The sequence below is a fragment of the Hordeum vulgare genome, chromosome 2H (assembly GCF_904849725.1).
Source record: "Hordeum vulgare subsp. vulgare chromosome 2H, MorexV3_pseudomolecules_assembly, whole genome shotgun sequence".
Classification (NCBI taxonomy): domain Eukaryota; kingdom Viridiplantae; phylum Streptophyta; class Magnoliopsida; order Poales; family Poaceae; genus Hordeum; species Hordeum vulgare.
In genome coordinates this window covers 590,233,722-590,245,538 of record NC_058519.1, presented here as the reverse complement: position 1 = coordinate 590,245,538, position 11,817 = coordinate 590,233,722, and the positions used below count along the sequence as shown (strand labels likewise).

The 11,817-nt window shown below is 49.7% G+C and overlaps 1 protein-coding gene across 1 annotated transcript; it reads left to right on the top strand.

Moving 5' to 3' along the window:
* Positions 1 to 7,149: 7,149 nt before the first annotated feature.
* On the top strand, positions 7,150 to 11,472 carry LOC123427507 (protein ROLLING AND ERECT LEAF 2-like). The gene is made up of 4 exons (XM_045111577.1): positions 7,150 to 8,659; positions 8,761 to 8,933; positions 9,906 to 10,129; positions 10,477 to 11,472. The coding sequence occupies exons 1-4, from the start codon at positions 7,474 to 7,476 to the stop codon at positions 11,216 to 11,218; spliced, it is 2,325 nt and encodes a 774-aa protein (XP_044967512.1). The 5' UTR covers positions 7,150 to 7,473; the 3' UTR covers positions 11,219 to 11,472.
* The last annotated feature ends 345 nt before the right edge of the window (positions 11,473 to 11,817 follow it).

Sequence of the window (11,817 nt, the reverse complement as noted above, 5' to 3'; positions counted from 1 at the left end):
GGCCATCTTGCCTCCTTGAACCCACATAAGAAAACCCTAACCCTCCACTTCTCCGCTGGCGACAATGGTGGGGCGATGGTTCCCTGGCCGCAAGACGAGGCACGACCCCAGACCGGTGGGATGGAATCTGACGTTGGTCGGGCAGACCTAGACGTGGATGGAGATAGTGCCGTGCACGCCCGAGGTGGGCGTCGACCGGTGGTCACCATCCCCGCCGCCCAAAGAGGTCGTGCAGGCGCCACCGCAGCCGACACAGCAGGCGGCTCCGTCAGCCCACCTCTCGCAGCCACCTCCATACGTCGACCTCACCAGCGACGAGGACGACGACAAGGAGTAGACGGCGGCCACGGGCGGTGGCGACAACCCATTTTTATATTTTTTTCATGTTTATATTTAATGTGAGAAATTGTGTAATGTGAACGTTTTAGTGCCCGTGGTAATATTTTCGAGTTGTTTTTAATGTTTTTATTTGGGATTTTGGTGTTTTCCGTGTCCAAACAAACGGGCCGTTTGGGGTGCGGTCGACTCGTTGGACGCACTGATGACCGCACGACCGCAAGCGGACGGTCGTGTCCATTTTCCTCCCTAAACAGATGAAAAGTGAACGAACCGGACATCCGTTTGGGGTCACGCATTGGAGTTGGCCTAAATCCGGTTACAGGAAATCAGTTAAGAAAGAAGTTTTAAATGTGCCTCAAACGTCGGCGCCGCCACATGAGTATGGCACGTCGGAGCGTCCCACGTTAACCCATTGTGACAGCCCGAGACCGATGGCCCAGAAGATTCCCCCTGTTTTCCGTTTTCGTCGTGTGGCTTATTTGTTTATCGCATCATCATTGCATCATTCGCATCATCCGCATTGCATTGGCATCCCGTTGCCGCCAGTTTTCAAACATGCATCCGTTAGTAGTTGCCGGTTCTCTTCGTTTTCGTCGTTGACCGTTTTAAGACAAACCACACACGCACGCGCCAACGGCATCGTCAAAACTTTGTTTTTAAAAGTGCGTGTAAAACTTCCTCTGATTGTGTTGGAACTTGGCGTGCGGTCTTATTTAGATGTAGGTAGGCCGCCTGCCAAATTTCGTCGCAATCGGAGACCGTCTGGTACCCAAACGGTCGACCGTAGCGGCATCGTATTCGGTCTATCGTCGGACGTTTTTCGGTGTTTTAAAAACTCGTTGCCGGGTCGCCTATTTTCCCTCTCGTCTCCGGCTAGCCACTCTACGCAGCCACTTAGCCGTCTCTGCGTGCGAGACCGTTCTATTCCGATCACGCGGTTGAAACCGGGGCAAAAAACTCCTAAATCTAGCCCCCTTTCCCTATTTAAACAACCCCACCTACCTAAACTAGCCTAACCCTAATCCCCACCTCGAAACCCGTGCTAGCCGCCACCTCCCACCTCTCTCTCTCCTCCCTCCCTCCCTAGCGCCGCCGCCGGGCCCGCGAGCCCACGCGAGGCCCGCCCGAGCCCGGTTCGCCCCAAGCCGCCGTCACGCCTGCAGCCCCGGGCCCCGTGCTCTCCTCCCATGTGCGCCACCTTGCATCGCCAACCTTGCGCCGCCCCGGGTCCTCTGCGCCATCGTCTGCAGCCCTTGTGCCCGCCGCCAGCTGCCGCCGTCGCAGCCGTTCTCGCCGTCGGCCACGTCCCGGGCATCTCCAGCGTCGCATCCTGAGCCCCGTCACCGCCTCCTCCCGTCTGTCGAGCGGCTCGCTCGATCCATATGGGATCTGGATCCCGAGCGCAGCGTGTTGACCGACCGGCCCAGTCAGCCAGGCCCGAGCCGGCCTCCTCCTCCCGCTCGGCCCAGCAAGGCCTCCTCGGTCGGCCTCTCTCCACCGACGAGGCCCGGTGTGAGCGGCCCAGCTTCCCCAGCCGGCTCCCTCTCCCCCAGTCGGCCCGATGGTCCATGGTGAGCCTCCTGCAAACCCTCGCCCCCGCGTATAATAGCTAAGTTGTGCCCTCTTAGATTTGGCCCATTTAGATTTTAGGATTTTCCCGGAGATTTGTTTAATTCTAGGAAATTATTAGATATTTAAAACGCCCGTATCTTTTTACCTGTGAATCGGATCGCGACGTTTTAAATATGTAACTTGATTAGTTTTTAGCGTAGATTCATATTTTACAACTTCCATGCATGTTTGAAGTGGTTTGACTTGCCGTATGCCTAGTTTTGCGTGCTGTCATAATAGGGAATTATCCCGTATTTAATTTTGCACGTGTCCGAATTGTTCCAATCCCGTAGTTTAAATGTTCGTGTCATTTTGTGCCCATTTGCCATGTATTTTAGTGTAGTTATTTACATTTTTGCATATAACTTCCATGCATGTTTGTTATATCGTGTTTAGGACATATTCTCGCAATATTCATGTGGCGATATTTTTATTTTGCAACCCCTCATGTTATATATGTTTTCGGTGTAGAAAAATCCATATAATTTAACTGTGCATTTAGTTTTAGCTTTTGAGCAAGTTAGTGCGCGTGATATTTTGCCATGATGCCCTTTTGTTTATTTTGTGGAATTTATTCCGTGCATGATATGAATGAGTTGTCAACTAGAGATATGCCCTTGGATGTGTAGGCTAGCCTCTGGTAATTTTGGTTGCAATAGAAATCCATGTTTAGGTGTCGGTTGCTTGCTCTCAACATGCTAGAAAATAGTGTTGATTTGGAGATGCTGAAATATTTCTAAGTCTGAAATCCGTTATATTTTGTTGTTGTCTTTCCATGAGTTTATCTGGTGATCTGTAGCTCTTTTTAGGTTGGTGCAATGGAGTTAGTTGTAGTCCTTAAGATTCTATAGCATGCTGTGAATTGTCATGTCAATTGAAGCTCTGTAGCTTATAGTTTTGTTGCTGTCAATATGCCTTCAGATCGAAAACTCCACTGTCAAAACTGATATTTTCACTAAGTCTGAAACTGTGTGTGAGATGCCATTTTTGTGAGTTCTTTTCCTAGTGATCCATGCTTCCATGCTAGGTGTTATTAGTAGTATGTTGTAGTGCATTTTGCTCTCTACTGTCTCATGCCTTGTTAGAGCATTTTGAATTTGTGTAGCTTGTTGTTCGAGGGTGTAGAAAATGTCATGTTGCTGTTTTGGGCAGATTGTACTAATTTCTTGTTTAGCTCGTAGTTGTTGAACCGTTGCTCCGTTTTGATTGTGTCCTATATGAAACTTGCTTAGAGACTCATGTAGTTTCATAATATGTTGTTGCCTTCTTGTTTTGGGATGCTTGTGACTGTTGTTGCACACATATTGCATTCATGCCATCATATCTTGCGGTGTTCATATCTTTTGAACCGTAGCTTCGTTGGAGATGTTCTCTATGTGTAAATTGATTGGAACGACACGTAGAATCACGTGAACCTATTTATTTTTCTGTTTAACAAATATTAAAACATGTTAGTTCAGGTCTGGTCGGAATTATAAATTAACGTATGAGGTCATCTCAGAGATGCTATAGGTCGTTTCTGACCTCATTTAAAATGCATAAATAGGTAGTTTAATTACGCTTCACCTCTTGTCATGGTTAACCACAATTAATATTGCCGTGTACCTAATCGGGATAGAACTAAGTAATTCGTATGTGGAGTTTCGTCAACTCGTTGCATATTGAACTTCACTTAATGTGTAGTGTTTGATTGTTGTGGATTGTCATGTCATGCCTTGCATAATTGAACTGGACATGCATCATATTAGGGTGTGCATCATGTCGTGCATTTGTCGTGGTAAATATCGTGTGTTGATTCTTGTTTCCGGTTTGCTTCGTCTCGATAGAGTTCCACAAGCGTGTCGGAATGTGAGGACCCGTTCGACTACATCGGTTCGTGTGCTTCACGGAGTCATTCTTGTCCCAAGAGGGATCTCAGGCAAGATGACCATTTCCCCAGATACCATTACTATCATTGCCATGCTAGTTTTATCGTTTCTATCGTTATGTCTCGCTGCCTACCACCTGTTAAACATCAGCCTCCCAACATTGCCATGAAAACCTTCAACCTGTTCTCAACCTAGCAAACCACTGATTGGCTATGTTACCACTTGCTTAACCATGTGTTAGCGTTGCTAGCTGCAGGTGTAGTTGCTTCCATGTGATAACATGGGTTCCTTGTCATATCACCCTATTAATTACTAATTAATATAATGCACTTATATACTTGGTAAAAGGTGGAAGGCTTGGCCTTTCTAGCCTGGTGTTTTGTCCCACCTTTGCCCCTTAGTTTCGGCTACCGTTGTTATGTTCCATAAATGAGCGCTCCTAACATGCTTCGGGTTGTTATGGGGACCCCCTAGATTCTCGTTTTAGGATAAAGCTCGTCTGGCAAGGCCCAACATTGGTACTATATTTGCCCAACATATTAATTATGTTAATACTGAAAAGCATAGGGAGTTAGCGCTACCCGAGGAGTATTTCAATATAATACAAGGGGGCCAGTGCTGATGGTGTTGGTCCCAAAACCGAGCGGCTCATTAACACTACCCGGGGCAACTCGACGTTTGGCGTGGTAACCATCGCTCATCCGGTGTGCCCTGAGAACGAGATACGCGGCTCCTATCGGGACTGTCGGCACGTCGGGCGGCCTTGCTGGACTTATTTTACCTTTATCGAGCGTCTCGTGCGAGGGATTCCGAGGATGCTTTGAGCTAAACTCGAGGTTGAGCTTTTCCAATAGGGATCCAACGAGATCACGGGTTCCCCTGATCGAGGTCATTCCGTCGCAGCGTGTGGTAGTTTGTGATGGACTAGTTGGAGCACCCCTGCAGGGTTAAATCTTTCGGAAAGTCGTGCCCGTGTTTATGTGGCAACATGGAAACTTTGTTTAACACTGGTTCTAGACAACTTGAAGTTAACTTAATTAAAATATGCCAACTGAGTGTGTAACCGTGACTGTTTCTTTCGCGAGCTCCTTCTCCGATCGAGGACACGGTGGGGTTATGTCTGACGTAAGTAGGTGTTCAGGATCATTCATTTGATCATCAGTAGTTCACGTCCGCTATGCGTAGATCTTCCCCCTCTTTATTCTTGTACTCGTATGTTAGCCACCTCATATAAATGCTTAGTCGCTTGTTGCAGCCTCATCACTTAACCTTACCTCATCCATTAAGCTTTGCTAGTCTTGATACCTTTGGAAATGAGATTGTTGAGTCCCGTGTGGCTCACAGATTACTACAACACCAGTTGCAGGTACATGTAAGGTGATTAAGACGCGAGCGCATTGATTGTTCATTTGGATCTTCTTCTTCTTCATCATCGATCTAGGATTGGTTCCAGGCCGGCAGCGTGGGATAGCAAGGATGGACGTCGTTTTCTTTTCTCATTTGTTTTCGTCCGTAGTCGGATCCTGCTCTTCTTCATGATGTTTATGTATTGTACTGATGTGACTCTGATGTAGCTTGTGGCGAGTGTAGGCCAATTCCATATATCTCATCTTTTCAGTACATGTACTTGTAACGATATCCATTCTTGCGAAATGACGAGATGCGCTTCTATCCCTAACAAGGTCCTCGTGCCAAATTGAGGATAGGATCGCATCTTGGACGTTACACCCATGGTCTTACATATATCCCTTCCCATCTGTTTGGTGGATCAAACCTTAGCCAGTTCACTTTACTACGCCACCTCGAGCCCATCTTCGGTCTTCTTCAGCTTGGGGAGCGGTGAATATGACTCCGACTAGTCCAGATCCGTTGATTGGGGTGTCATCACGTGCGGGTTGGAGGAGGCAATGGTCGTCCGCTCTACACTCCACCGCTCGCGAAAGGACGACACTCGACCGACGGCAGGATCTCCGGCGTGACTTCATAGCGTCACCTCAACAGGCACTCGGATCCTCCGAGGCTAGATCATCGGGGTCGTGACAGCCTTCAAATCTATCCTTCCCCATCATCGGTCGAGCGGAGTATCAGTCCCATCGGGACCGTTATGCCCGCCGTGAAAGGAGAGGATAAGGACCGCCGAGGCCCGTCTTGCTGCATATATGGTGGCGCCTGATGTGTTAGCGCGGACAACTTTGAGGAGGAAGCCATCCGCACCCGCACTGTGAAGCAGTGGCAATGGAGGAACACGCCCGCCCTCGTTCGAGAGTAGAATTAGGCGGTTCGTGAAATGGTCGAACTTCTCCCAAAGGAGGACAACAACAACGAGGAAGAGTTCCGGCTCGATCTGTACTGTGTGTTCGATCGGTACTTCCTCAAGAAGGATGACAATAGCGTCTCGAAAGGCAAGGGCAGCCGGAGATGATATTCTCCACCATAGTCAAACATATCAAATTTTCATAGTCCAATGGCATGTTGTATATAATAGCGGACCATGTTTATGCATCATTTATGTAGTTGCATGAGTTTGTATAGACTTCATGTATGCTAATTAAGATGTCCGATTATGAGAAAGAAAATATCGAACGTGACCAGCCAAGGGTCGAATTCGCGTACTTCAGATGTAGATGTTTTTAAAGCATCTACATCCGGACAGAGCAAAAATGGCCCCCTAAATGTCGACAGACGCATTTGATTAGTGGCCGAGCGTGTTTTCTTTTTGGCTCTTCGTGCAACCATATTTCTCATTTTCCCCTCATATGTCTAGTTAGTTACGCGTGATTGATGAAAAAGAAGAGAAAGAAAAAAAAGATGATCTCGGATGGGGTCACGTCCGACGTGCCGCTTTGATGGGACACACACATGTGTGTTCGCAAAGCTTCATATCCTTCCTACATTTGTCTTTCATATGATATTTCACGGATAACCTGAATGTATAAGGTGATTGGAGGGATCCAATTATATAATTTTTCTTTTTTTTTCCTTTTCAATCCAATCGCAGGGTGTACTAGGCGGCGTCCGCCTGTTGATGGTTTTAATTGTTGTTGCTCCGATCCGAGGCCGCCACCACCACTCCGTCTTCACTCGCACCCTTGGACAAAGGAAGAGGGTCCCCTCCCTGGCCATCCCTCGCTGCCGCGTGATCCGGTCCGTCCATCCAATAGTTACCGGATCCTCACATTCCCCGCACTCGCCGTCATCGGTTTTCCCCTGTGCTGATTCCACTTCCGTCCACGCCCACGCCCACGCCCGCGCCCCCACGGAACAAACGACAAGCCCCGCAAAAGAAACGAAAAGTGTGTTGACGATAAAAAAGAAGATCCTTCTCTTCTCTGCTGCCCCCCTCCGCTCTGCCCTCCCCTGCCCGCCTCGCCTTCCCCCAACCCTCTCTCTCTCTCTCTGCCTCCTCCGCCAAGCTCAGCTCAGCTCCCCTACTCCACTCCCCTTCCCTGTTCCCACCACATCACGTCCACACGTCGCCATTGTCGCCCGACCACACTCCGCTCCGCGCGACGGCGTCCTCCCGCCAACCTCCTCACCGAACGCCATAATGCGCGGGGCGAGCAGCAGCAGTAGGTAGGTACACTCGGCTCGAGAGATCCTTTTTGAGTTTTGTTTCTCCCTCCGGGCTAGACCGCCCCGCCCCCGCGCACGCGCGATGGGGTGCAAGGGCTCCAAGCTCGACAGCCAGGAGGCGGTGGCGCTCTGCCGCGGCCGCGCCGACCTCATCGCCGCCGCCGTGCGCCACCGCTACGCGCTCGCCGACGCGCACGCGGCGCTCGCGGGATCCTACGACTCGCTCGCCGCTCCGCTGCACCTCCTCCTCCAGCTCCAGGCCGCGCCGCCGCGCCTCTCGCTGCCCTCGGGCCGCAAGGGCGGCCGTCGTGGCGGCGGCCTGCCGCTCCCGGACCCGGACCGCCATCATTCCTCGCATGTCGACTTCGAGCCCACGTCGTCCTCCGGATCCGACTCGGCCTCCTCATCGCCCCCCGGATCGCCTCCCCGCCGCATCCCCGAGCAGCTTCTCCCGCAGCCGGCTTACTACGGGTACGCGCCCCAGCCCGCGTTCGCCTACCCGCCGCCGCCGCAGAGCACGCTGCAGTTCTACTACGCGCGCAGCCGCCCGCCCCCGGCCTCGGTCGCCGTCGCGCAGAGCGCGCCGGTGTCGGAGCGCGCGCGCTACGGCGCTTTCGACGCGGCAACTGGCGGCGGCTACACGCAGTATTACGCCTACGGTGGTGAGCCGGCCGCGGCTGTGCAGCCGCCGCCCCCGCCGCCGCAGAGGGCAGCGGCTCCGGCTCCACTTCCGCCGCCCCGGGAGAGCTCGTCGTGGGACTTCCTAAACGTGTTCGAGAACTACGGCGACTCGTACGACAGCTGCTACTACTACAACCCCACCACCACCACCACCGCGGCTACCGCCGCCGCCGCCGCCGCGTACACGCCGAGCCGCAGTTCACGCGAGGTGCGGGAGGAGGAGGGCATTCCGGAGCTGGAGGAGGAGGGCATTCCGGAGCTGGAGGAGGACGACGAGGAGACCGTCGTAGTGAAGGAGATGGCGAGCGAGTACTCCACGGTTGGAAGCCGTCGCGGCATGTTCGGTGCCGTCAACAACATCCCGGAGGTTGACAACCGGAGGAATGCACAACGGAGGCGACCAGCATACCGTAATGTGGCCCCGCTGACACGAGAACCGCCGGCGCAGGGGGTTGTCGGCAATGCGGTGGATGCTGCCACCGCGGTTAAGACGCAGCTTGTTCGGGTGGCCGAGGCGGCAAGGGAGCTCGCGCCGCTGCTCGAGGTCGGGAGGCCGAGCTACCAAGGACGCCACTCCGTTTACCACGGTGAGCGACTAGTTCAGACTTCAGAGTCTGAACGATCTGATTCATTTTCATGCCAATATATCTGTGGTGCATTGTATGGCTCACTGTTCCATTGTTTGAAGCTGCATCATCGCGGATGATGTCTGCAATCTCTGTGCCGCATCTGGGGTGCAAAGACGAGGACATGTTGGGCATGGTAGTTGGCGAAGAAGGGAAGGTGGTGGGCTCCTGGAGCTTATCCTTGACACTAGAGAAGCTATACTTCTGGGAGAGGAAGCTGTATGGTGAGGTCAAGGTATTATCATATTCCGTTCCGTTAATCACTTTTCTGTGAGTAGAAACGGTCTCCGATCTTGAGCTATGATTTAAGTTCTTCATGGAAATGTGCAATGGGTTTTGAATAAGAACGCTTGTGATTTGTGAGTATGAGAAAGGTAATCTAGGTCAGGTTGCAATTCTGCCTCTGAAAACAGTGTCATCTGGGTCACCTTAATCTAGATCAAACTTTCCTAGCTGTGGTCTTCTGGATCTTTGGGTAGCCTTTTTTTATTTTAGTCTAACGGCCTTTTTGTTTGAACCAAAAGCAACTTGAGCTGAATAATGGAGTCGACACCCTGTCCCTACTAGGGGAGCTTGATCTTTTCTGTGGGGAGATTTATGTCAAGCAAAAGTCTTGCAATTTTTCAGCATCCACTAAATAAAGGCAAAACATTACTATTTTCACTTGTTGCTATTTAGAGGTTGGTTCTGGTACTGGAGTACTCTGTTACATTTTTGTGTGTACTTTAGGAGTCTAGGTGGTCTTGGCATGATAATAAATCAATGATCAATTAGATAATATCGACTACGAAAAGTTTTTTTCTCAAGCCTACCGGCTGTATATATGGAAGAACTTGCCAGAAAACATGGTGCAATTGCTTGAACAATTGAGATTAATTATAGTTCTGGTTTTCTTTTCACCTTGATTGCTAAAAGCGGAATAGGTATGCAAAGTTGGCTGTTCTTAAATTTTTTTCCTTTTATTTTGTAAGCCAAGTAAGAAATTTATTATAGCTTCCAACTTTGTTAACAAGGTCATCGTGTCACATTATGCAATTATCTTTTTTTGGACTGGATCTGCCACTTTATTGTAACTATTTGTGTACCATTGATTAGGGTAGTGTCCATATGCTTCTAAGTAGTACTAGTTGAGTAGATCATTTCTCATGTAGTCACCAAAGTGTCCTACTTACACAGTATTTTTCCTTTTGTGGCATTTCTCATGTAGGCTGAAGAGAAAATGCGTTTACGTCTTGCCAAAAACTCCAAGAGATTAAAGCTTCTAGATCAAAGGGGTGCTGAAGCTCATAAGGTTGACGCAACTCGAAATTTGCTCAGGAAGCTGTCAACAAAGATAAGAATAGCTGTTCGTGTCATTGCCAAGGTTTCAAGAAAAATTAACAAAGTAAGGGATGAGGAACTAGTGCCACAAGTCAATACCTTGATCCAAGGGTACGTCTCTTTGAAAACTGTAGGATAATTGCTCTAATTTTTTCATTGCGTTTTCTAATTTGTTGCTACAAAATGTTCTTTTCAGTCAATCAGTCATAAGATCTGAACTGTTAATTTCATCTTATGCACTGCTATATGATTTGAATGGAGCAGCCATTTGAATCTATCGAGGAAATTGTACATTTACATCTAGGATTGTTCCAAGAATCTGTCAGACTATTGCATAATCTGTATTGCATTGTGGAAACATGTTATTTGCTGAAGATAAAAGTTCATGGTAGCTCTTCTAATATACGTGCTCTCAATGGGTGCTATCTAATTCTAATAAACTGATCACCTCTTTCCAGGTTTGCAAAAATGTGGCAAGACAAGCTACACTCCTACCAGATTCAGTTGCAAGTGATATCAGAAGCCAAGAACATGGCTTTGGTCATATCAGGCGGAAACGTCCGTGATTTGGCAACGGAACTGGAACTAGAACTGATTAAATGGATCATCAATTTTTCCTCTTGGGTGAGCGCGCACCGGAACTTTGTAAAGTCACTGAACGGATGGCTAGCACTCTGCCTCAACTACGAGCCTCAGGAGGCGCCCACTTACTCGCCCGGGAGAATAGGCGCTCCAGTGATTTTCGTCATCTGCAACAAATGGTCCCAAGCCATGGACAGGATCTCCGAGAAGGATGTGATCAACACAATGCAAGCCCTTGTGTCAAGCGTGCGCCATCTGTGGGAGCAGCAAAACCTGGATCAAAGCGAGAGAATCGTCGCGGTTCGAGAGAGGGAGAAGTGGATCAAGATGTTGGAGAGGAAGGCGGTGGAGATCAACAAGGATGCCGACGAGCTGAACAGGAAGCTGGCCTTGGTGCCGGGCCAGCAGCAGAGCTTTCAGCGGTGCCCGACGATACGAACGTACGAGGCGCATTGCATCGAAGCGAGCAGCGTGCACGTGAACCTGAGGCTGGTGCTTGAGGCCCTGGAGAGCTTTGCTTCCAGTTCCCTGGAAGCTTTCCAGGAGATACCGAGGCTAGATGAAGAGGTGACAAGATCGTCAAGAGGGAGCTCGAGGGTACGAACGGTGACTCACTAAAGTGATGTTCGAGTAGCAAGTCCAGCTTGTGAGGTGTTGTCCAGAACTTGCAGTCTGTGGATTTGGATGAGTAGTCTGTAGTTTCATGGTGATGCTGGTGGCCTGGTAGCGTTTTGGTGGGGGGCATCGGCGGTGCCGATATCCGCTTGTAATTAGCTTTTGTTTCACTGAAGCGTCTGTGGGCTACGCTTGTGTAAGATATGTCTATGGTGGTATGGTGGTGTCCTCTTTTCTAATGGAAAATGTTGGGCCTAGGTGATCGTGCGCTGATGATTATTACAGAAAAATGTCAACACCTCCTCGCTAGGTGGAAAGCAGAGACGATCGAAGCCAAATTATTATATGGTATACAGAGGTGGCAGCATTGTGCCCTTGGTTGGGCACTGTAAACTGGAGGCTCCTAAGTCTTGAGGCCAAGTAGTTTATGGACGTGCTTTCTGTGCAGAAGATCGAAGAGCTTGGACGGAGCGTTGTGTCGTTGACAATGTGTCCCGCCAGCGCTTTGGGCAAAACGATAAGGACCGGCGGAAAATTTTCAGCACGAAGTTCTGGCTGAAGAACCTTGGTCCGCGTTTCATATAACTGAATGGTTTTAGTGC